The sequence below is a fragment of the Uranotaenia lowii genome, chromosome 3 (assembly GCF_029784155.1).
Source record: "Uranotaenia lowii strain MFRU-FL chromosome 3, ASM2978415v1, whole genome shotgun sequence".
Classification (NCBI taxonomy): Eukaryota; Metazoa; Arthropoda; class Insecta; order Diptera; family Culicidae; genus Uranotaenia; species Uranotaenia lowii.
The window spans coordinates 323146726-323173279 of record NC_073693.1 but is presented as its reverse complement, the minus strand read 5'-3'; the positions used below and the strand labels follow the sequence as shown (position 1 = coordinate 323173279).

General features: G+C 31.5%; 1 protein-coding gene across 1 annotated transcript in view; it reads left to right on the top strand.

The window, feature by feature from the left end:
- LOC129753800 (cleavage and polyadenylation specificity factor subunit 6-like) overlaps positions 1 to 25520 on the top strand; it is a 242642-nt gene extending 217122 nt beyond the window's left edge. Inside the window, exon 2 of the mRNA XM_055749649.1 lies at positions 25198 to 25520. Within this exon, the coding sequence (XP_055605624.1) occupies positions 25198 to 25520 (323 nt within the window). The remainder of the gene's footprint in view (positions 1 to 25197) is intronic.
- The last annotated feature ends 1034 nt before the right edge of the window (positions 25521 to 26554 follow it).

Below are 26554 nucleotides of genomic sequence, written 5' to 3'. Positions count from 1 at the left end.
CTCGCATATTAGTTTGTTTAAAATGCAGTTGCAGTTGAATTCTCTTTGTTTCTAAGCGTTTTGGTTCGTTTTGGTTGATTTGTATATTTTAACAATGCTTTTTGTAACAAGTTGTTGATAGTTCTATCATTGTGACGATTATTTTAACCTGACCACAAAACCAACTCGAAAAAGTATCCAACATGTCGATCAGGGTTTAATAACATTTTTACCTTGATAGAAACTAAAAAAAGCCGACTGATCTTGATTTCCAGCTAAGGTGAACTTTCAAATTGTACATAGATCTCCAAAGGTACTATTTCTCCCAGCTATTAACCCGATTTATTTTTACATTTGATGCATACGCCTTTTTGAAAAATCGTTTAAAATTGCACTCAACTCTAGGTTACCATTTTTCTCCTATTTCCACTTTATACTCCTGGATCTCAAATAAATATTTATTTGTCACTTGATGATGTTTATATGTACAAGTAAAAGTTAGTTCCAAGAGCAACTGTACCCGTGGTCTATTCTTGAGGTTCATAATTCAAATTGAGTCGAAATCTCATCAATTTTGGATTAATCCTCAAAGAAGTTCTGAACAAATTGAATTTGAACTGATATAACAGACCGCCACACTATGGGGCAGCTCCTTACAATGAAGCGGCAAAAAGTATGATTAGGTGTTTTGGACTGCTTTGAATTTTTTGAAAATTTTGTATGTACTATTTTGTATGTACTATTTTAACTAACTTAAAAAAAAATCATTCCAAATTTTTTTATAAACAACTTTTAAAGTAGGATGCTTGGTGTTATTTTTGACCCTACTTTTTATTTTATTTTGAAAACCGGGTTTAAGACTAATTGATCATTGAATGATAAATATCATCAAGACATTTCATGAAACTCAAGAGAAAAATGTGTAAAATGATTGATCAATCATGAGAAACATTTTTTTTTGACAAATTAAAAAAAAATGGGGTAAAATAACCCATTTGCATGATATTTTCAGCTTTATTTGACTATAACTCAAAAAACGGTGTTTTGAGGTGCCTGGAATCTCTTTCATTGTATTATTAGGACCTTGAATTGGATTTTGATAGGGAAAAGAAAATGGGAAAATGCGGGGCTTTTTTTTTTGGCAAGGTTCAAGTTATTGACTTTTGAAAAAAAAAATAACTACTTACTCATTTTTATTATAGATCAACAAGCTGACCCGGTAAACTTCGTTTTACTTTCTAAAGTATAAATCGTAATAAATGTTAAATTTAATCTACACGTCCTTAACTACATCGTGCTCGCGAATAGATTCTTATAGAAATCGTAAAAAATAAAGTTGAATTTGTATTGGGACCACCTTCCATAAAAAGTGAGATTCTTGAAACTATTATACAAACCATTTCTGACCCAAAAAACCCTCGGATACCAAATTTCACTTCAATCCGACCGACCATTCATACGTGATGTTGTTACAAAGAAAATGCCTCCATTTTTATATATAAGATTAAGTGTGTAAAAATTTTGAATGATTCAAATGATAGCTTTTAATATAAGCTTTCATATGGTGTACTTTTAAATAAAGATAAAAATGTTTTCCATACAAATATATGTGTTTCAAATTTTTTTCTTCATCATATGAATTTTCAAAATTTTCAAAGTCTGATGTCTGTTGTGCGTTCAGTATTCAAGATAATGAGTTGAAAAACTGGGAATATCTTAGTCAAATATTTAGTTATTAACTCGTAAAAATAAAAAAAGCGATTCGATAAAGTACAGTTTTTGGCTTTTTGCCGCCTCAAACCCCATAGTGCACAAGTGCAGTTGCTCTGGTCTTAATTTGGGTCTAAACCGGCTCTTTGGACCAGAGACACAGTTGCGATAGTTATAATAAGATTGTTTTTTGCGAAAATTCCATGTTTAATCGTGGCTTAGAGAATAGCTTTCAAGTCTTCTAAGCCCACAGTCATGAGATCGAATCTCGGTTACGGTAAACATAGTAAAATTTCTATGGGTTGGTGGTTAGAGCATTTTTAAGAGATGCCAGTTCTCATACCCTTGGAAGATGTACGCCATAACGTTAAGTAAATTTGATCTCTTTAAATAAACATAAGGTTTCAAGAGATCCTAAATGTGTGTGTTGAACTACATTTTAGAAGGAGTTATTTTCAAAAAAGTTTATTCAAAATTGAGAAAACCATCAAACTAAGGAAAATGTAACATGATCATTGCGTTTCAGTTCTCTTGCCTGATTGTTAAAGGAGTAACTTAAAAAGTATCCTTCAAAAATATCACTATATAATATCTTTCCATGTCAAACACAGAGGCAATAATAAGATATAGGGCAGGGGTGACCAGGATTTTCAACAGGCGGATTTTAGTACTGAGACTTGCGTGCGGGTCACACAACAAATTGTTCTTTAGTAATCAATGCAAACAAATTTCAGTGGGTTCCATTAAGTATGGGAGAGTGGGGAATCATGGGCCACTTTTTTTCTTTGTTCCATAAGCGTATGAGCATATTTTTGTTATGCGCTTTAGGTTCCCCATCGATGAAATTAGCGGGTGTTTTTTTAATTATGTAAGTTAATTTTTCTAACTTTTTTTTTAGCTTGATAAATAAAAGAAGCATATAGAAATATATGCTCACGCAAAGCGACGACGATGACAGTTGATTTGAGATTTTTATCTCAACACACATCTGAGATATTAAAAGTGGCCCACAATACCCCACTCTCCCCTATAAATTGAGCCAAAAAATCATTTTGTGTATTAAAAATAAAGATTCTTGAGAATCAGTACAGATTTTTACCAGTTGTTTTTTTCTATTTGATCAAAACATAAATTTAAAAGTGTTTAATATACTTTTAACGAGCTAACAGACAAGATTATATCTTCCAATTCAGACTCAATGCATGAGTTATGAATTAAATTTAATTTCCTCGACAATACTTCACTCAAAGCATTTTTAGAGATTTTAATCTTTCTGGGCTTATTCATCCCATCAGGATCACTCTGCAGAACGTGATGGTTCAAAACAAAATACCCTTTCTAAGCTTCCTAATAATAAAAAAAAAATATTAAAAGAGCTGTGTTATGTTCTTGTGTTTTTCTTTGGCAAACTTTCAAAATTTGCTCAATAAGTTAGAAAGCCGTTCATAAAAAGGAAAAAATAAGATTTTTTTTTCAAATTATCATTGTTATTTAACCTTCTTGAAATTTAAAAAAAAAACAAGAAAAAGCAAATAACTTTAAAAAATTCTCCCTTCTCCTTCAAGTTGAAATTTAGAAAAACTTTACTTAACTGAATATTTAATTGCAAAGTCTGGCTTTTAAAATATGACCACTTATTAGACCGCTAATTTTATATTTTCAATTTTTTTTCTTTCTTAATTTATGGTGAACTGACAGATAAAAAAGCTTCACAATCTGAGTGAAACTTTATGTCAGTCATCTCGCTTGTCAAATTATCTTGCGTGGAGCTTGTTTACCACTAACTTGGAGAGAAAATGAATTTTCTAACAAAACCAATGCACATTAATTAGCGATCAGCGTTTTAATGCCCAACACTGTCTATTTGTTTATATACCATTGCACGCAAATTAAAAATTCGTTACTAAAACTGAGATATATCAATTCGATTTTATTTCAAAAGTGTTACCTTTTTCTGTTGAAGTAATTTAAAAATAAAGTGCAGAGTTTTATATTTTTTAAATCAATTTTAACAAGCTTAATTTTTTTTTGGTAAACAAAGAATCGAAAATAGAATGCGAATTACAAATAGTAGAAGTTTCGTACCAATACAACTCTAAAAATGGTGTGATGACAATATAATGTGATAATTTTACAAACTTGTTTTCAATTATTTTGAGCTTAAGTTTTCCTTTTTGATGGTTTCAATCGATGCTGACAAATGAAATTTCGGACTACAAAGTCTAAACATGCTAAATTTATGTTTTGTAAAAATCTTGTGAGTGATTTTTAAATACGGTGACTTTTCAGCTCAAAATAAACATAAATAATTTTTTAATTTCTCTTCATAATTTTAGTGAGTTATTCGAGTTTTTCCGTAATTTATGAGCACATCTCCCTGAAGCCATCCAAACTTTCAAATATTATACTAGTTTCCGCTCGAAGACTATCAACGCTCCCAGAAAAGTGAAGTAACTAAATAACAAATATTTTTTACATAATACGTGACGGCAAAGTCCAAACAATATGTAAGATGTTGTAAAAAGTGAAGAACATAAAAATTAATGTTTCTCTTCTGCTTGATACAGTTGGTTTTTTATGATGTAGACGGAAAACATTCAATTGTGAAAAAAAACTTCGCGGGCCACAAAAAAACAGACGCGGGCCATGGTTTGCCACACATGATATAGAGTAAAATTTGATGATTTAAAATAAGTCAAGGACCAAAAGTTGCATTTAAGACATTCAATGTGTAAACACAAACACAAACGCAAACAATTTGCAAATCATGTTTGTGGGGAAACGTGGGTCACATTTTGTGGGTTATCTTGGGTCACTTATATTTTGGTGTTTTTATACACATTCAGAACTTCAAATACGGTATTACTATCTGTAAAGTATTCTTATCCTAATTAAGAGTTATGAAAAACGATTTCTTCATGTTTTCTAATGCGATAAAGACGAACATGAATCTTATATATGGAATTTTACCGAAACGTTCGCGAACCAGGTTGTAGGAACTATTCGATCATACACAACTCTTTTTTATGTTTCCTTATCTGAAATTGCTTTAAAATAACTAAATGAACTATAAAATTTCAGTTTTGGGTAAACTCAAAAACTTTGCACATAATGAAGTCAATTTGGTAATTTGCTCACAGTTTTTCAAAATTATCCTTTGAAAATGTGTTGTCAATTTATAAAATTTGTGAAACTTTTATTTCATTAAAGCAACCTTGTTCATGATTCAGCGATGTTTTGTTTATCATTATGGTTTGATAAGGATTTTCTACAAAAAAAAACTCAGAAAACATATAAGCATCCTTGAAAATGATGCTGATCGATCTATTTCTCTAAATATTTTACCTCACTATTACTGCAATTAAGTCTACGAATCATTTACATGAATCCAATATTTTTAGAAAAACGGTTTTAACGGTTTATCATTTAAAATACAGGATTCCAAAAAAAAAACGGTAAACCCGACCACCAGACGGGCAAAAAAACGTTATTACGTTATTATTATTATCATTTTCACAGCTTTCTGAAGAATTCTTTGAACATTTCCTCAAAATACGAATATTTTCACGGTCTTGTTCAGGTTTTCAAATATATTTGATCAATATTTGAAAACCTGCAGTTTGATCATCAAAGTATGCTATAATTCTGTCAAATAGTGTACACATTGTTAAATACATTTTTTCCTTTTTTCCAAATTATTCCTCAATCTCGAAATCTCTTTGAGCTAAACAAACTCAAATCAGGTTGTAAGAAATCTTCCTTTAAGTAAAAATTAGAAATATTTTTAGTTACATTCGTGCATAATAATTTAAATCTTAAACGTCAGAAAACCTTGGAGCGCCTATAATGGAAGATACTTGAGAAGCCTTATTCTAACTTTTACGTGAGACATCTCAGAAATCGTCAGCAGAAATACCGAAAAAGATCTCATAACAGTATTTTTTCAAAAATGAAATAAGAAGACCCATACACAACTATATTGAGTGTAAACCTAATTTCAACTTATTTTTCCAGAAATATTGCCTTCTCACGTTCACGAGAATTTCCCATTGATATATATTTTTTGTCAGTTTTATAAATCTAACAGTTTACTATTGAAATTATTTATATTTTTATATACATATCAGGGTAATAGATAACATAAAATAATGACAATGTAAGTTTTTCGAGAGTGTCCAAACTAAGTATATTTAACTCAAGATTTTATGTGATTGAATTGAATAATAGTAAAAAATACTTTAAGGTTTTTTTTCTATTCAATTTCGTAGAAAACCGGAAATCAATATTTAAAAAATGTTCTATAGAATGCTAGTTGAGTTTAAAAAGTATCGTTTGACTTGTAACACAAAGCTATTGAAGCAGTTTAGCCTGACGTCTATTTCAATTGAGAAAAAATGGATGACATTGTATGCAAAAGTTGTATAAAACCGTCAAACGAATTTTGCTACGCCTTTCAATTTGCCAATTCTTCTTTGAATCTGAAGTTTTATACACCAAACGATACCTTTTAATCTCAATAAGCATTCCATAGTAATTTTGAAGGATTATTTCCCACGGAACTTTCAACTGTTATTTTCGCGAAATAACTGCAAAAATACTATTTTTAGTAATTTTTTTTTAAATTGTATCACTAAATATCAAGAGATCAACTTTTAAAGAATGTAAAAACAGTATTCGCTGCTAATGACTTTTTTTAGCAGAGATTTACATGAAAAAAATATGTTCACTATGATCGAATCAGATAAAAGTCATAAGTGTACACTAAATTTGGCACTCTCGAAAAAATGAATTTTTAATATTTTTTATTTATTTATTAACCTAATATGGGCATATAAATTTAATCCCAATACTGTGTCAACTGTTGAATGAAGCAAGTTGATCAAAAAAAAATCAATGGGAAATTCTCAGGACCTTTAGAAGGCAATATTTTGGTAAAATTAAGTTGAATACACATTTTTGGGAGCAATATTAGAGCAAGTTCACTGGTGTTGGGAGAAAGTAGTAGAAATTTGGACACTTTTAGGTCATTTTAAAACTTTACTAGTGAAAACATTTTAAGATCTGTGGCCTTTTTCAACAAGTGTTGTATTCTCGCATGCTGTGATGCAAAAATGGCAATATTTCTATCACATACGGCTGCAATAGAATCAGTGCTGTTGAAAAAAATACAACGCATAAAAATCTTGAAAAAAATTTTGCATGGTAAAATTTTCAAAATGTGCTACAAGTGTCAAAATATCTACCACTTTCCCCCAACACCAGTGAACTTGCTCTTAGTATGGCAATGGATGTATGGGAAAAATTGCATGATCGAATTTTGAAAACCGATCATATAGATATTGTAGATTGGCCCAAAAACTGACTTGAAGATAGTTTCAGCTTAATCTGACTTGATTTAGATATGCATCATTGAGCTCAAAGTTTTGTATTTTTTTGACCATCGAAAACCACCAAAGGGGGAGGATCAAAGGAAATTGGAAGATAGATAAATTGAAATTATAAGTTTGATGCCAAATGACTTAAAATTGTACAAAAATATGATGTTATTTCAAAAAAGGTCCTAAATCGACACTAGACCTGCAAAATCCATCAAACACACTTCCGGTCGTCCTCTGTATTACCTATAAGTCCGACACTTATTTTCGTTTTGAACTCTAAATCTATTTAAATTCAAAACGAGAAGATTTCCCAGCTCCGAAAAAAAACGTTTCTGATATTTTCAACAAAAGTTGAACATTTTTAAAAGGAATGTGCATAAAATTGTGAATGAAACTCGCTGCATAACTCGATGTTTTCAGCACTCGTCGTAATAATCCAACTCGGCAAATTTCGTTGGATAAATGTTTGACTCGTGCTGAAAAAAATAACTTTTTGTAATTTGTTGCATAAACAACTATTCTACTGTCATTGTTCCGAAGGAAAACCAGTTTCAATTGTGGAGCAGCTCAATCAAATTTTTTTTCTTAACTCTAAATATCATTTTCCAATGATTTCATGAGAAAAAAAAACAGGTCATGAATTTGACCAATCTGTGTTTCATTTCAAGCACATGGTATTACATGAGTTAATTTCTAAATTTTGGACAATAACGGAATTTTTCTTATGTTTGGTTTCGGTTTGTTGAAAATCAACTGAGTTGTTACTGGTTGGATGCAATAAACTAATTTTGCGTCAATGTTCTCAGAGTAATACTTTGTGCTGAATTTTCACTCATATTCGTTTAAACGCAAAAAGAAACGTTTGCACGTTTCGAACTTAACGAACAGTTTGCTCAATAAGTTGTTCCATTTCATTAGCTTTCCGATTGCAACTCGTCCGACTCAACCCACTCGCCACGATTTTTACAAACTTTTGTTTTGATTCGATTTTTCTGCATGCTGAGCTGAACTCCCTTTCCTTTACAACTTCACAACTGGAAAGCAATCGACTGCTGCTTCTTTAACTTCTTTTCACCCTTAATTTTGTTTCCTGAGTCCTTATTCTTATTTTCTCGCCAATCATCATCTTCTCCTTCCCATTTAATACATAAAAGGTTCCTTTCAGCTGGATGGCTGGCTGACTGGCTCAAGTTGTTGTGTTGTAAAGAGTTCTACACAGAAGGTCTTCTCTCTTTTCAATTTTCCTCGTTTCTTCGTTTTCGTGTTCTTCGTGTTCCTATCGATTCTCGTCTTCGTCCCTTCACCCACTCACTTACTATACAAAAAAACAACAATAACAGCCTCGAACCGAACATACGACGAGCGCGCGATGGATCGGTTCGTCGATGTTTACGTTTTCCATTTGCGTGCTGCACGAACGAATGGCACAAGTGTCTGGCTGGCTGGAGTAGTATTCTTCCCTTTTTTTTTTGTTTTCTTCCTTTTTTACAATTTCTTCCCAGCTTTTAGGACCTACTCTTTACGGGTAAGATGAAAAAAAGAAGTTTCTGTGTTTTTTTTTTCTCTACTTTCCCTGGTTCCACTCCCGATAAGTTAGACGATGATAATGACAGTTGATGATGCTGATTCTTTTAATGATTGCTTCTACTGATGACGATGACTACGGATGAAAACAAGTTTCTCGTTTTCTGGCTCCCTTTTTGTAGGGGAACATGCCCTATTATGCGCCACCTAAGTGAATCGCTGATTTTCTATGTATTCCATGTACAAATTGTGTTAAAAATGAGTGCAATCGTTGAAGAAAATTGTTTTCTACAAATGCCTATGATTTTTTATTACTCAAATTGCTATAGTTGCTTCAAAAACTTGATTTTTAATAACCTTATTCAAAGCCACAGAACAAAACTGTGTTGCAAATACGCGCCGCCGTGTATTCAATATGCGCCTAGCACCCGAACACATGCGAAAGCAGCCGAAGACCGAAAACACACCAATACTTACAGACACTTTGAATGAAAATAAAATCAAAATGGACTAATCAAAATTAAAAAAAAAATAAAAGTAAATTTTTTGGGCTGAATTAACGCTTAAAATAAGGTTTTAGACTTTTTGTTTATTTTCAATGAAAATTGGCCTTTTTGAAAAATTAATGCTATTTTCAGCCTACTACGATTGGCGCGTTATAACGAGCACATGGGCCGTGATAAAACATACCCATAAAAAGCATACCATAGCGAGTTCAGTATAATTTTTTAGCATTAAATCGTAGTTTAGATTCTCCTCTATCGAAGTGTCAGAAAATATTGTCTTATTCGTTTTTCTCTGCTTGGTGACACCTTATTGAAAGTGTTTTAAAATTTAGATCAAAATGAAGAAAAACCTAAATTGTGAAATTATCACGACACAGGAGCATTTTAAGGAAAAATTCATACTTGCCATGACCAATCACAGCATTTAGAACAAATTGGTTTTTTTTTTTTTTTTTTTTTTTTTTTTTTTTTCTTTTTTATGGGAGTTTAACACGGAGTGTCATTCTTCCCTAAGAACAAATTGGTAGGGGAACATGCCCTATTATGCGCCACCTAAGCGAATCGCTGATTTTCTATTTATTCCACGTACAAATTGTGTTAAAAATGGGTGTAATCGTTGAAGAAAAGTGTTTTCTACAAATGCCTATGACTTTTCATTACTCAAATAGCTATTGTTTCTTCAAAAACTTGATTTTTAAAAACCATATTCAAAGCCACAAAACAAAACTGTGTTGCAAATACGCGCCGCTGTGTATTCAATACGCGCCAAGCAGCCGAACACACCCGAGAGCAGCCGAAGAGCGAAAACACACCAATACTTACAGACACTTTGACTGAAAAGAAAATCAAAATGGACTAATAGAAATTTAACAAAAAATGAAAAATAGATTTTTTGGGTTGAATTAACGCTCAAAATATGGTTTTAGACTTTTTGCTCATTTTCAATGAAAATTGGCCTTTTCGAAAAATTAATGCTATTTTCAGCCTACTACGATTGGCGCGTTATAACGAGCGCATGGGCCGTGATAGAACACACCCATGAAAAGCATACCATAGCGAGTTCAGTATGATTTTTTAGCATAAAATCATTATTTAGATTCTCCTCTATCGATGTGTCAGGAAATATTGTCTTATTCGTTTTTCTCTGCTTGGTGACACCTTATTAAAAGTGTTTTGAAATTTAGATCGAAATGAAGAAAAAACCTAAATTGTGAAATTATCACGACATAGGGGCATTTTAAGGAAAAATTCATACTTGCCATGACCAATCACAGCATTTAAAACGAATTGGTAATATTTTGCAGGCTTAAAATGGTTCAGATTCTTCAAAACAAGAGTGGCGCGTATTAGCCACATGGGGCGTTATATGAACTTTTCCCCTAATATTTTGCAGGCTTAAAATGCTTCAGATTCTTCAAAACAAGGGTGGCGCGTATTAGCCACATGGGGCGTTATATGAACTTTTCCCCTATAGGACTTGTCTGGTCTTCGATCGTGCATCTTTTGAGGCTCTCCAGTTCGGGCCCTTCAGAACGTAGAAAGTGATGTGCTTTCAAGAAGGCTCTTGGATGGTTAGATGATGGTCTCTGGCTGAGCCGTGGAAAGTACAACGAACTTGCACGTGTGTTTCGCTCGCTCGGCTGTCTGTTATTATGTTTTTTTTTTAATTTTTTTTTCGACTGCTTATAATCCTCCGGGAGAAATGGATAACCGTAATCCACACACAGCCGTGTAGAAGCTGAGCTCATCCATTAGGGAAAAGAAAAGCATAACACAATAAAAATTGTTATTTACAGTATTGGTTTTTTGTATTGAATATTTTATGAAGAATACAAACTAGTAACTTAGTAATGTGTAGAGAAGTTTAAGATAAAAACAAACAACGGATCATCATTTACACAAGAATTCTTGGAGTTTTCGCTAAGCATCTATCGGTTTTCGTCTTCTGTAGAAATGGGCCATTAAGAATTTCACGACTGAGACATTTTTGACTTTATCGACTATCTTGACTTTCTTAACTTTCTTCACTTTCTAGAGTTCCTGGCTTTCTTGGCTTTCTCGACTCTCTTGACTTTCTTGACTTTTCTGACTTTCTTGACTTTTCTTGACTTTCTTGACTTTCTTGATTTTCTTGACTTTTTGACTTTCTTGACTTTCTTGACTTTCTTGACTTTCTTGACTTTCTTGACTTTCTATACTTTCTTGACTTTCTTGACTTTCTTGATTTTCTTGATTTTCTTGACTTTCTTGACTTTCTTGACTTTCTTGATTTCTTGACATTCTTGACTTTCTTCATTTTCTTGAATATCTTGATTTTCTTGACTTCCTTAACTGTCTTGACTTTCTTGACGTTCTTCACTTTCTTGTCTTCCATAATTTTCTTGACTTTCATGACTTTTTGATTTTCTTGACTTTCTTGACTGTCATGACTTTTTTGAATATCTTAATTTTCTAAACATTCTTGTATTTCTTAACATTCTTATCTTTCTTGACTTTCTTGACTTTCCAGACTTTTTTGACTTTCTTGACTTTCTTGACTTTCTTGAATTTCTTGACTTTCTTGACATTCTTGACTTTCTTGACTTTCTTGACTTTCTTGACTTTCTTGACTTTCTTGACTTTCTTGACTTTCTTGACTTTCTTGACTTTCTTGACTTTCTTGACTTTCTTGACTTTCTTGACTTTCTTGACTTTCTTGACTTTCTTGACTTTCTTGACTTTCTTGACTTTCTTGACTTTCTTGACTTTCTTGACTTTCTTGACTTTCTTGACTTTCTTGACTTTCTTGACTTTCTTGACTTTCTTGACTTTCTTGACTTTCTTGACTTTCTTGACTTTCTTGACTTTCTTGACTTTCTTGACTTTCTTGACTTTCTTGACTTTCTTGACTTTCTTGACTTTCTTGACTTTCTTGACTTTTTTGACTTTCCAGAATTTCTTGACATTCTTGACTTTCTTGATTATCTTGACTTTCTCGACTTTCTTGACTTTCTTGACTTTCTTGACTTTCTTGACTTTCTTGACTTTCTTGACATTCTTGACTTTTTCTTGACTTTCTTGACTTTCTTGACTTTCTTGACTTTCTTGAATTTAAAGACTTCTACGACTTTCTTTACTTCCTTGACTTTCTTGATTTTTTTTACTTTCTTGACTTTCTTTTTACTTTTTTTACTTTCTTGACTTTCTTGACTTTCTTGACTTTCTTGACTTTCTTGACTTTCTTGACTTTCTTGACTTTCTTGACTTTCTTGACTTTCTTGACTTTCTTGACTTTCTTGACTTTCTTGACTTTCTTGACTTTCTTGACTTTCTTGACTTTCTTGACTTTCTTGACTTTCTTGACTTTCTTGACTTTTTGACTTTCTTGACTTTCCAGAATTTCTTGACATTCTTGACTTTCTTGATTATCTTGACTTTCTCGACTTTCTTGACTTTCTTGACTTTCTTGACTTTCTTGACTTTCTTGACTTTCTTGACTTTCTTGACTTTCTTGACTTTCTTGACTTTCTTGACTTTCTTGACTTTCTTGACTTTCTTGACTTTCTTCACTTTCTTGACTTTCTTAACTTTCTTGACTTTCATGACTTTCTTGACTTTCTTGACTTTCTTGACTTTCTTGACTTTCTTGACTTTCTTGACTTTCTTGACTTTCTTGACTTTCTTGACTTTTTTTGATTTGCTTGACTTTCTCGACTTTCTTCATTGTTTTGACTTTCTTGACTTTCTTGACTTTCTTGACTTTCTTGACTTTCTTCACTTTCTTGACTTTCTTGACTTTCTTGACTTTCTTGACTTTCTTGACTTTCTTGACTTTCTTGACTTTCTTGACTTTCTTGACTTTCTTGACTTTCTTGACTTTCTTGACTTTCTTGACTTTCTTGACTTTCTTGACTTTCTTGACTTTCTTGACTTTCTTGACTTTCTTGACTTTCTTGACTTTCTTGACTTTCTTGACTTTCTTGACTTTCTTGACTTTTTTGACTTTCTTGACTTTCCAGAATTTCTTGACATTCTTGACTTTCTTGATTATCTTGACTTTCTCGACTTTCTTGACTTTCTTGACTTTCTTGACTTTCTTGACTTTCTTGACTTTCTTGACTTTCTTGACTTTCTTGACTTTCTTGACTTTCTTGACTTTCTTGACTTTCTTGACTTTCTTGACTTTCTTGACTTTCTTGACTTTTTTGACTTTCTTGACTTTCTTGACTTTCTTGACTTTCTTGACTTTCTTGACTTTCTTGACTTTCTTGACTTTCTTGACTTTCTTGACTTTCTTGACTTTCTTGACTTTCTTGACTTTCTTGACTTTCTTGACTTTCTTGACTTTCTTGACTTTCTTGACTTTCTTGACTTTCTTGATTTTCTTGACATTCTTGACTTTCTAGACTTTCTTGACTTTCTTGACTTTATTGACTTTCTTGAATTTCTTGACTTTCTTGATTTTCGTGACTTTAACGACTTTTTTGACTTTCTTGACTTTCATGAATTTTTTGACTTTCTCGACTTTCTTGACTTTCTTGAATTTCTGGCTTTCTTGACTTTCATGACTTTCTTGACTTTCTTGACTTTCTTGTTTTCCTTGACTTTCTTGACTTCTTAGCTTACTTGACTTTTTCGACTTTCTTGATTTTCTTGATTTTCTTGACTTTCTTGATTTTCTTGACTTTCTTGACTTTCTTGACTTTCTTGACTTTCTTGACTTTCTTGACTTTCTTTACTTTCTTGACTGCCTTGACATTTTTTACTTTCTTGACTTTCTTGACTTTCTTGACTGCCTTGATTTTCTTGACATTCATGGCTTTCTTGAGTTTCTTGACTTTCTTGACTTTTTTTTGACTTTTTTTTGACTTTCTTGACTTTCTTGACTTTCTTGACTTTCTTGACTTTCTTGACTTTCTTGACTTTCTTGACTTTCTTGACTATCTTGACTTTCTTAACTTTATTGACTTTCTTGATTTTCTTGACTTTCTTGATTTTCTTGACATTCTTGACATTCTTGACTTTTTCTTGACTTTCTCGACTTTCTTGACATTCTTGACTTTCTTGACTTTCTTGACATTCTTGACTTTTTCTTGACTTTCTTGACTTTCTTGACTTTCTTGACTTTCTTGACTTTCTTGAATTTAAAGACTTCTACGACTTTCTTTACTTCCTTGACTTTCTTGATTTTTTTTACTTTCTTGACTTTCTTTTTACTTTTTTTACTTTCTTGACTTTCTTGACTTTCTTGACTTTCTTGACTTTCTTGACTTTCTTGACTTTCTTGACTTTCTTGACTTTCTTGACTTTCTTGACTTTCTTGACTTTCTTGACTTTCTTGACTTTCTTGACTTTCTTTATTTTCTTGACTCTCTTAAATTTTCTCACTTTCCTGACTTTCTTGACTTTCTTGATTTTCTTGACTTGAAGTCAGGAAACTTACTTTTTTACTTTCTTGACTTTTTTGACATTCTTGACATTTTTCACTTTTCTGACGTTTTTGACTTTCTGGACTTCTGACTTTCCTGATTTTCTTGACTTTTTTGACTTTCTTGACTTTCTTGACTTTCTTAATTTTTTCGACTTTCTGGACTTTCTTGATTTTCTTGATTTTCTTGACTTTCTTGACTTTCTTGACTTTTTTGACTTTCTTGACTTTCTTGACTTTCTTGACTTTCTTGACTTTCTTGACTTTCTTGACTTTCTTGACTTTCTTGACTTTCTTGACTTTCTTGACTTTCTTGACTTTCTTGACTTTCTTGACTTTCTTGACTTTCTTGACTTTCTTGACTTTCTTGACTTTCTTGACTTTCATGACTTTCTTGACTTTTTTGACAATTTTGACTTTCCTGACGTTTTTGACTTTCCTGACGTTTTTGACTTTCCTGACGTTTTTGACTTTCCTGACGTTTTTGACTTTCCTGACGTTTTTGACTTTCTGGACTTTCTTGATTTTCTTGATTTTCTTGAATTTCTTGACTTTCTTGACTTTCTTGACTATCTTGACTTTCTTAACTTCCTTGACTTTCTTAATTTTCTTGATTTTCTAGACTTTCTTAACTTTATTGACTTTCTTGATTTTCTTGACTTTCTTGATTTTCTTGACTTTCTTGACATTCTTGACTTTTTTTTGACTTTCTTGACTTTCTTGACTTTCTTGAATTTATAGACTTTTACGACTTTCTTTACTTCCTTGACTTTCTTGATTTTTTTTACATTCTTGACTTTCTTTTTACTTTTTTTACTTTCTTGACTTTCTTGACTTTCTTGACTTTCTTGACTTTCTTGACTTTACTTTCTTGACATTCTAGACACTCTAGACTTTTACGACTTTCATAACTTTCTTGTCATTCTCGACTTTCTTTACTTTCTTGACTTTCTTGACTTTCTTGACTTTCTTGACTTTCTTGACTTTCTTGACTTTCTTGACTTTCTTGACTTTCTTGACTTTCTTGACTTTCTTGACTTTCTTGACTTTCTTGACTTTCTTGACTTTCTTTACTTTCTTGACTTTTTTGACATTCTTGACATTTTTTACTTTTCTGACGTTTTTGACTTTCTGGACTTCTGACTTTCCTGATTTTCTTGACTTTTTTGACTTTCTTGACTTTCTTGACTTTCTTAATTTTTTCGACTTTCTGGACTTTCTTGATTTTCTTGATTTTCTTGACTTTCTTGACTTTCTTGACTTTTTTGACTTTCTTGACTTTCTTGACTTTCTTGACTTTCTTGACTTTCTTGACTTTCTTGACTTTCTTGACTTTCTTGACTTTCTTGACTTTCTTGACTTTCTTGACTTTCTTGACTTTCTTGACTTTCTTGACTTTCTTGACTTTCTTGACTTTCTTGACTTTCTTGACTTTCATGACTTTCTTGACTTTTTTGACATTTTTGACTTTCCTGACGTTTTTGACTTTCCTGACGTTTTTGACTTTCCTGACGTTTTTGACTTTCCTGACGTTTTTGACTTTCTGGACTTTCTTGATTTTCTTGATTTTCTTGAATTTCTTGACTTTCTTGACTTTCTTGACTATCTTGACTTTTTTGACTTTCTTGACATTCTTGACTTTCTTTACTTTCTTGACTTTCCTGACTTTCTTGAATTTCTTGACTTTCATGACTTTCATGCCTTTTTTGACTTTCTTGACTTTCTTGACTTTCCTGACTTTCTTGACTCTCTTGGCCTATTTTACTTTCTTGACTTTCTTGATATTCTTGACTTTCTTGACTTTCTTGACTTTCTTGACTTTCTTGACACACTCGAGTTTCTTGACTTTCATGACTTTCTGGACTTTCTTGACTTTCCTGACTTTCTTGACTTTCTTGGTCTATTTTACTTTCTTGACTTTCTTGATTTTCTTGTCTTTCCTGACTTTCTTGACTTTCTTGACTTTCTTGACTTGTTTGACTTTCTTGACTTTTCTGACTTTCTTGACTTTCTTGACTTTCATGACTATCTTGACTTTCTTGACTTTCTTGACTTTCTTGATTTTCTTGACTTTCTTGACTTTCTTGACTTTCTTGACTTTCTTGACTTTCTCGAGTTTCTTGACTTTCATGACTTTCTGGACTTTCTTGACTTTCCTGACTTTCTTGACTTTCTTGGTCTATTTTACTTTCTTGACTTTCTTGATTTTCTTGTCTTTCCTGACTTTCTTGACTTTCTTGACTTTCTTGACTTGTTTGACTTTCTTGACTTTTCTGACTTTCTTGACTTTCTTGACTTTCATGACTTTCTTGACTTTCTTGACTTTCTTGACTTTCTTGATTTTCTTGACTTTCTTGACTTTCTTGACTTTCTTGACTTTCTTGACTTTCTCGAGTTTCTTGACTTTCATGACTTTCTGGACTTTCTTGACTTTCCTGACTTTCTTGACTTTCTTGGTCTATTTTACTTTCTTGACTTTCTTGATTTTCTTGTCTTTCCTGACTTTCTTGACTTTCTTGACTTTCTTGACTTGTTTGACTTTCTTGACTTTTCTGACTTTCTTGACTTTCTTGACTTTCATGACTTTCTTGACTTTCTTGACTTTCTTGACTTTCTTGACTTTCTTGACTATCCTGATTTTCTTGTTTATCTCGACTTTCTTGACTTCCTCGATTTTCTTTTTTTATTTTTATTTTTTTTTGTATTTTTTGACGTTTGATTTTGTTAATATTTTTGCTTTATTGATTTTTTCGACTTTCTTAAACCGTAATGAGTCTTTCAATAAAGCCTTTAACTCACTTTAAATGTAGATATGTATTATTTTTTTACTGTCACCCAGTCCCTGTTAATCCGACTGTTGTTGTACCCACAGAGCTCACGCGAGAACTTTTACGATCTTCTCCCCTCCTCATCTTCCGCCTATGAGGTAAGGGCAGTGGCTGATGCTCCATCTCTTCAACTGAGGGTTCTGTGGTTTCTGTGTAAGACTGGTTTTTGGCGGGAAAGTGGTCACTTCTGCCGCTGTGTTGGTAGGAAGGCTTGAGGTCCCGGGTTGTGGCCGTCCATCCATGTCACGCGAGTTCAAGCTTCTGGAAGATGCGGGTCAAAGCCCATCAACCGGGTTCCGAACTTGATGCTGCACCAAGCAAACAAATCTCCTCCAGCCTGGCATAAGCTGAGGATTGAGCAGATTCAACTCGGTAGCATTTGCCTGGGTGTTAAATTCGTTAGTGTATAGTACTTTTTCTTATATTCAATCACGTAGGATGATGACAGGCTGGTTTTTTTTCTTCAATCTTCAGCAGCGGTCAACCCGAGATGGATAAGTAGAAGAACGACGAAGAAGCGTTATCAAACCCTGAAGACTTTTGTACGGGTTCTCCTGAAGTTTCTCGGTTGAGCTCTCCTGCAAGGGAAAAGTGGGCCAATCGAAACAGGTTTTTGGGCTGTTTATTTGCTTTTATTTTGGTTTTTCTTCCTGCCCTCAAGAACTGTTGGCGGGAAAAGGCGTTGAACCCGATGGTGGGTTTATAGGGGCTTAAAGTTTCTCGAATCGAAGCTTTCGTCTTCACTCACTTCATTTATTATCGAATCAATCAACCTGGGTTGGGTGCAGAATTGCGTCTAAAAACCTTTCATTTATTTCTTTGTATGTTTAAATATAGTAGAAGTTTTTTTTAATAAAAAAAATCATCAACATACAACTTTTGCTCACCTTCATCCTCGATTTCATCCTGAATCTCTCCATTAACAAATAGTAAATTCTTTTTTCCACTTATTTACAATAAGTCAGAACCGTCCTAAATCAACTAGTGGCAGCTCACTCTTAGTGATTGATTGAGCTCACGTTAGCTGCTGCAACGGAGCGCAAAAGGCAGTGCAACAAATGACTCGTATAAATGCAATTAAAATTCTCATCTGTCAATCTTGGCAACGACATCAGCTCAATTGGCTGCCGATGCATGCTGATTTGTTAGAGCTGTCAAGTGCCAGGATAAATGGGCAGCGAAATTTCTCTATGAGATACGTTGTTACTGTTGTCTGAAACAAATTTTGTTAGTTTTTCATGAATTTATGAAGTTAAAATGAATTCATTAATTATGTTTTTAGGGATGGAATTCTTACATTTATTCAATACTTAGTTTAAAATTCCAGAAAATAAGATATCGAAAATATATCTCCAAACTAAGTATTGAGCAATAAGGAGAATAGAGAAAAGAGAAACTAGAATAGAGAATAGAGAATAGAGAATAGAGAATAGAGAATAGAGAATAGAGAATAGAGAATAGAGAAAAGAGAATAGAGAATAGAGAATAGAGAATAGAGAATAGAGAATAGAGAATAGAGAATAGAGAATAGAGAAAAGAGAATAGAGAATAGAGAATAGAGAATAGAGAATAGAGAATAGAGAATAGAGAATAGAGAATAAAAAATAGAGAATAGAGAATAGATAATAGAGAATAGAGAATAGAGAACAGAGAATAGAGAATAGAGAATAGAGAATAGAGAATAGAGAATAGAGAATAGAGAATAGAGAATAGAGAATAGAGAATAGAGAATAGAGAATAGAGAATAGAGAATAGAGAATAGAGAATAGAGAATAGAGAATAGAGAATAGAGAATAGAGAATAGAGAATAGAGAATAGAGAATAGAGAATAGAGAATAGAGAATAGAGAATAGAGAATAGAGAATAGAGAATAGAGAATAGAGAATAGAGAATAGAGAATAGAGAATAGAGAATAGAGAATAGAGAATAGAGAATAGAGAATAGAGAATAGAGAATAGAGAATAGAGAATAGAGAATAGAGAATAGAGAATAGAGAGTAGAGTGTAGAGAATAGATAAAAGAGAAGAGAATAGAGAATAGAGACAAGAGAATAAAGAATGGAGAATGGAGAATTGAGATAAGAGAGTAAGGAATAGAGAAATGAGAATAGAGAAAAGAGAATAATGAATGGAGAATAGAGTGATGTAAGTTTTAAAAAGTCCTTTGAAAGGATAAACTCAGAATATTTTATCATTCATGAATACTTTGAAAACGATAATATTTTAAAATTCAATTTTTAAATTTAAAAACAATGTTTGATTGATTGTTCTGATTTTGAACTATGATACATTTGTCTTTTTTTAGTTTTGACAGATTCACATTCTTTTGAATCTGAATTGACATTTGACTATCTGATTTGTAATGAAACAATCAGTATCTTTGATTTCTATATCTTGGATTTAAAAAATTCAAAAAAAAAAATTAAAATCAGATTTAAAACGTTTCTCATTTATCAAAATTTCAAGTGCCTTACTCAAAAACGAAACCTCCTAGAAAAAAAAATTTGAAAATCTTTTAAGTTCAATAAAGTTTTTTTGTTCACCATTCTTTTTTTAAATCTATTTTCAAATGCCAATATTTTCATTTTTTTGAATGTGTTTTCTAGCTGAAATTAACTTTTGTATATTTTAACTTTCTGAGGATTATTGTGCTCTCTTTCGTCATATGTCGTTTAATAATTTTATACAACATTTCTACAAGCTACAAAGTCAAACATTTGTTTAAAATTATCCAGAAAAACTTGTAAAATTATTAAATACTGTCTGAAAAAAGTTTTTGATGCTGAAGATTTGAAAACGCTGTTCTGGAGTTTTCTCAAAATTTGAAATGCATTTATCTTAACTGAATTTGGAAATCTGTTTTCGATTATAGATAATTATAATGTTTAAAAAACAAACTTAAGTTGTGAATTTGAAACAAAAAAATCAAAATCTTTAAATAAATAAACTTAAACATTCAAAAACAAAACTGAAACAGCAATAAAAATTCAAATAAATATCTGGACTTTTTTTTAAAATATATTTTCTTAACAAAATCCAATAATTCGAAGTGTTTGAAAATAATAAAAACCCGATTTGATACACTTGACAGTGGATTGTAGGCTTTCTAACAGTCTGATAAGAATAACTCATGCATAATCAACAACTTCATTCTTAATTACGAATCATGAAATTTTGATTAAAGAATTCAAAACGAAGTAGATCCATAATTAATTTGAAAAATAAAAATTTGAAGTAATTAATAAAGGATTTTTTTTAAATAAGTTTAATCCAATTTTTTTTTTTGGAATTACAGCATATGAAAACTGTAAAATAAAAAATACATAAAAATATATAAAAATAAAGAAGCCGATCATATTTTTCAAATGAATCAACGAAATAAAAACGAGCACAAGAACATTGCGAATTGTCAATTTTGTCATTTTTGTCATTTTTGTCATTTTTGTCATTTTTGTCAATTTTGTCAGTTTTGTCGCTTTTGAAATTTTTGTCATTTTTGCCATTTTTGTCCTTTTTGTCCTTTTTGTCATTTTTGTCATTTTTGTCATTTTTGTCATTTTTGTCATTTTTGTCATTTTTGTCATTTTTGTCATTTTTGTCATTTTTGTCATTTTTGTCATTTTTGTCATTTTTGTCATTTTTGTCATTTTTGTCATTTTTGTCATTTTTGTCATTTTTGTCATTTTTGTCATTTTTGTCATTTTTGTCATTTTTGTCATTTTTGTCATTTTTGTCATTTTTGTCATTTTTGTCATTTTTGTCATTTTTGTCATTTTTGTCATTTTTGTCATTTTTGTCATTTTTGTCATTTTTGTCATTTTTGTCATTTTTGTCATTTTTGTCATTTTTGTCATTTTTGTCATTTTTGTCATTTTTGTCATTTTTGTCATTTTTGTCATTTTTGTCATTTTTGTCATTTTTGTCATTTTTGTCATTTTTGTCATTTTTGTCATTTTTGTCATTTTTGTCATTTTTGTCATTTTTGTCATTTTTGTCATTTTTGTCATTTTTGTCATTTTTGTCATTTTTGTCATTTTTGTCATTTTTGTCATTTTTGTCATTTTTGTCATTTTTGTCATTTTTGTCATTTTTGTCATTTTTGTCATTTTTGTCATTTTTGTCATTTTTGTCATTTTTGTCATTTTTGTCATTTTTGTCATTTTTGTCATTTTTGTCATTTTTGTCATTTTTGTCATTTTTGTCATTTTTGTCATTTTTGTCATTTTTGTCATTTTTGTCAGTTTTGTCATTTTTGTCATTTTTGTCATTTTTGTCATTTTTGTCATTTTTGTCATTTTTGTCATTTTGGTCATTTTTGTCATTTTTGTTATTTTTAGCGTTTTTGTAATTTTTGTTATTTTTGTCATTTTTGTCATTTTTGTAATTTTTATAATTTTTGTAATTTTTGTCATTTTTGTCATTTTTGTCATTTCTGTCATTTTTGTCATTTTTGCCATTTTTGTTATTTTTATCATTTTGGTCATTTTTGTCATTTTTGTCATTTTTGTCAATTTTGTCAATTTGTCATATTTGACATTTTTTTAAATTTTTGTCAATTTTGTCAATTTTGTCATTTTTGTCAATTTTGTCAATTTTGTAAATTTTGTCAATTTTGTCAATTTTGCCAATTTTGTCAATTTTGTCAATTTTGTCAATTCTGTCAATTCTGTCAATTTTGTAAATTTTGTAAATTTTGTCAATTTTGTCAATTTTGTCATTTTTGTCAATTTTGTCAATTTTGTCAATTTTGTCAATTTTGTAAATATTGTCAATTTTGTCAATTTTGTCAATTTTGTCAATTTTGTCAATTTTGTCAATTTTGTCAATTTTGTCAATTTTGTCAATTTTGTCAATTTTGTCAATTTTGTCAATTTTGTCAATTTTGTCAATTTTGTCAATTTTGTCAATTTTGTCAATTTTGTCAATTTTGTCAATTTTGTCATTTTTGTCATTTTTGTCATTTTTGTCATTTTTGTCATTTTTGTCATTTTTGTCATTTTTGTCATTTTTGTCATTTTTGTCATTTTTGTCATTTTTGTCATTTTTGTCATTTTTGTCATTTTTGTCATTTTTGTCATTTTTGTCATTTTTGTCATTTTTGTCATTTTTGTCATTTTTGTCATTTTTGTCATTTTTGTCATTTTTGTCATTTTTGTCATTTTTGTCATTTTTGTCATTTTTGTCATTTTTGTCATTTCTGTCAATTTTGTCATTTTGTCAATTTTGTCAATTTTGTCAATTTTGTCAATTTTGTCAATTTTGTCAATTTTGTCAATTTGGTCAATTTTGTCAATTTTGTCAATTTGGTCAATCATGTCAATTTTGTCAATTTTGTCAATTTTCTCAATTTTGTCAATTTTGTCAATTTTGTCAATTTTGTCAATTTTGTCAATTTTGTCAATTTTGTCAATTTTGTCAATTTTGTCAATTTTGTCAATTTTGTCAATTTTGTCAATTTTGTCAATTTTGTCAATTTTGTCAATTTGGTCAATTTTGTCAATTTTGTCAATTTTGTCAATTTTGTCAATTTTGTCAATTTTGTCAATCTTGTCAATTTTGTCAATTTTGTCAATTATGTCAATTATGTCAATTTGGTCAATTTTGTCAATTTTGTCAATTTTGTCAATTTTGTCAATTTTGTCAATTTTGTCAATTTTGTCAATTTCGTCAATTATGTCAATTTTGTCAATTATGTTAATTTTGTCAATTTTGTCTATTTTGTCAATTTTATCAATTTTGTCAATTTTGTCAATTCGGAAAATTTGGAATTTTTTTTGATAATTTTGTCATTTTGACATTTTTGTCATTCTTGTCATTTTTGTTAATTTTGTCAATTTTGTCATTTTTGTCATTTTTGTCATTTTTGTCATTTTTGTTATTTTTGTCATTTTTGTCATTTTTGTCATTTTTGTCATTTTTGTCATTTTTGCCATTTTTGTCATTTTTGTCATTTTTGTCATTTTTGTCATTTTTGTCATTTTTGTCATTTTTGTCATTTTTGTCATTTTTGTCATTTTTGTCATTTTTGTCATTTTTGTCATTTTTGTCATTTTTGTCATTTTTGTCATTTTTGTCATTTTTGTCATTTTTGTCATTTTTGTCATTTTTGTCATTTTTGTCATTTTTGTCATTTTTGTCATTTTTGTCATTTTTGTCATTTTTGTCATTTTTGTCATTTTTGTCATTTTTGTCATTTTCGTCTTTTTTGTCATTTTTGAGGTTTTTGTCATTTTGTTTTTTTTACAAAATTTTATAATTTTTACCAATTTTTTCATTTGAAGAAATAATATTTTTCTTCTATTAAGTCTTTTTTGTTTGTTTTGTCAATTTTACCAATATTTTCAATTTTCTTTTTTTTGCTCAATTTTTTCAATAATGTCATTTTTTATCATTTTTATCACTCTGTCAGAGCTAGTCGTACTTGATTGGTTCTTATAAAGGTATGTCTTAGACCCATTTTTTATCTAGAATCATACCTTTCTGTAAGAAAGTCAGAAGTTTATATATCTTTTCTTAATTGAAAAATTCTACACCATTAAATAATTTTGATGGGACTTTTGATTCGGTATTTATAACAAATCAATCAAATTTGTTAGTTGGCTCTTTCATCATTCAAAGTCATATATGTTACTTAATGAACATGAATGAAAATACACAATACATTTGATTTCCACTTATTTTAATTTATTTTTTTACTGAACACCAATATACTAAAACACTCTGGAGCTGACCTTGGAGAAAAGCATTTTCGTAAGCAACGATACATTTATCACAGGAAAGTGAATTACACTCATCAAAGCCATATTGACCGCATGCCGCTAATGGTTATCTCGTGATAATCAAAGGTATTACAAGCTAGATTGGCTGGATCCTCCCAGTCAACGGCTGTAAAATCATTGATTAAGTAAATAGTAAGCAAGAAGATAATAAAACACATCTCTAGCTAGTGGAATATAAGACAGCCTCCGGGACTATACCATTAGTATTCGATTAGAGCGCTGACGACGATGACGACGATATGTGTTTCAAGGATATTTGCTTCGATACTTCAACGATTGAGTGTAATGTAGGGTAGGTGGCCGTAGAGTAGATTATCTCGAGCCCTCCAACGATGATTATGATGATGTTCCCTCCTGGGGTTGCTCCAGTAGCCTTGTAGCCGTGTAATCACTTTATGGCACCTGGTGGCTGCAAGCTTTAGCGCGATTGTTTTGCACCATTCATGCGCCATACAGGGTACTGCTAATATTCTCACTCGTGCAATCCAAACGTTATAATTATTATCAACATCGAGGCACCTTTGAGAGGAGCGAAGGAATCGTCTTATTCGCTACTAGTAGACCCACTTGTGGTTTGCTACTAGAATCTTTGACATTTCGAAATTATAGATCGACATTGATTAGCACCCCAGCTATGACGTGAGCTGCAGCCAGAAATGACGTGAAGAATCATCGAGTACAGGTGATTATTACAAAATCGGTTTCCTTGTTAACAGCCTCATGTGGTTTCTGGAACAAAAAACTGACAATGACATTTGCCCTAGGAATTCAGTCCTCACAGGCATTACCCAACAGCTGTGACGAAATTCCTCACAGGATTCTTGTCAACTCCTTGTACGTAGTCTACGGAGACTTATCTCCGTTTGGACCACCTGAACATCTCGTTAGCCCATACGGAATGTTGCACTTATTAACGGATGATGACAAAGCCGATCTCGGGGGCGAACTTTTTTCCTCGGATCTGGACTCTCGTTGCGATCCCTCCAGAGAACAAAAAGACTTCTAACCCAACTACACATATGTGACCGAATGACTCACCTACGAAGCTCTACTAACCTTTTGTCTTCTCTCTTTCGTTCCTTTACAGATACTCCCTCGACACCGATCTCCCAGTCGCCGCAAAGTTCGTCCTGTAGTCCATTTACCACCGGCTACTACAGCGGTGCAGGAATTTCGGGATCAGCCCCACCAATCAGCAGCAGCCAGGGGCAAGTGTTTTTTCCGCAGACTCCTACCGGATTGGGTCCTCCGACGACTCCACTCGGTGTGGGTGGCGGAAACTATCGAGGTCGAGTGTTCTTCGGCCAACCTACGCCCAGTCCCTCGGGAAGTAGCAGCCACAGCAGCCAGCACAGTGGCAACAGTCCCGCCGATTCGAACCCGTCTTGCTCCTCGGCGGCACCGATTTAGTGAGTAGTTTTTTTTTCTCGATTCGTAGTTACTGCGTAATTGTTGCAACAATATGACCTCCATGATCTGAAACTAGTTTAGGTTTTAGATATTTTTTATCTTTTTTTTCCTCGTTGAACATGGAAATTCAAACTAATCGTGTTTTGCATTTTAGGAACTGAAACAGAAAAAAAAATCTTAGATAAAGACTGTTACCGAAATTTTTTAAATTTTAATTTTTTAAAAGGAAATACCTTTGAATGCAGCAATGGTATTTCACCAAAATTTTGGTAAAACTTCTTGGTAATTTCAGGTTTACAATAATAATAATAATAATTAACTATTATTTTGTAATGATATATCAACTTGTTTTCGAGATAGTGTCCCATTAAGATTTTCATTGACCACCATTTTTTTTTTGGGAAAATCTGATAATTAAGGCTTAGTTCATTTAGAAATTGAACACTTTCTTTTGCTGATTACTAATTTACTAATTTTAGGACAAACAAAATTTTCCAGGATTTTGTTGCATAGATTTTAAAAAATTTTAAATTAACATGTTTTCGAGATATTAACGATGCAAGAGAAAAAGAAAAAAAAATCACAGTTTCCTTCAAAGTTCTTGAGTTCAAATCCATATCTGGCAAAACCGTTGATTTAAACAAAAAAAAAATCTGTTCGTGAGTGATGGAAAAGTATGCAATCACTGTCAAAAATGTCCACAAAGTTCGAATCATACGTTAAAGTGAAGCCAGAGTTGAAAGTTTTCAGACAATCGTTGGAAATTTATAAGCACCGTAATCAATTCAGCAGCACACAGGGAATTTTGTTGTAACGTTCAAGGTTTTAGATGTCAAACAAAACCTACTAAAAATCACTTATTCAGCTTTGTTTTGGTCTTCTTATAAGAGAAATATTCTAATATATGCCCCCACTATTTTCCATACTTTTTCTCCGACATAATTACTGATAATCCAATGTAATGTAAAGCTTAGTTCTTTTTGAAATAGGAATCTTTCTTTTGATGGTATCTCATTTACTAGTTATCGCACATT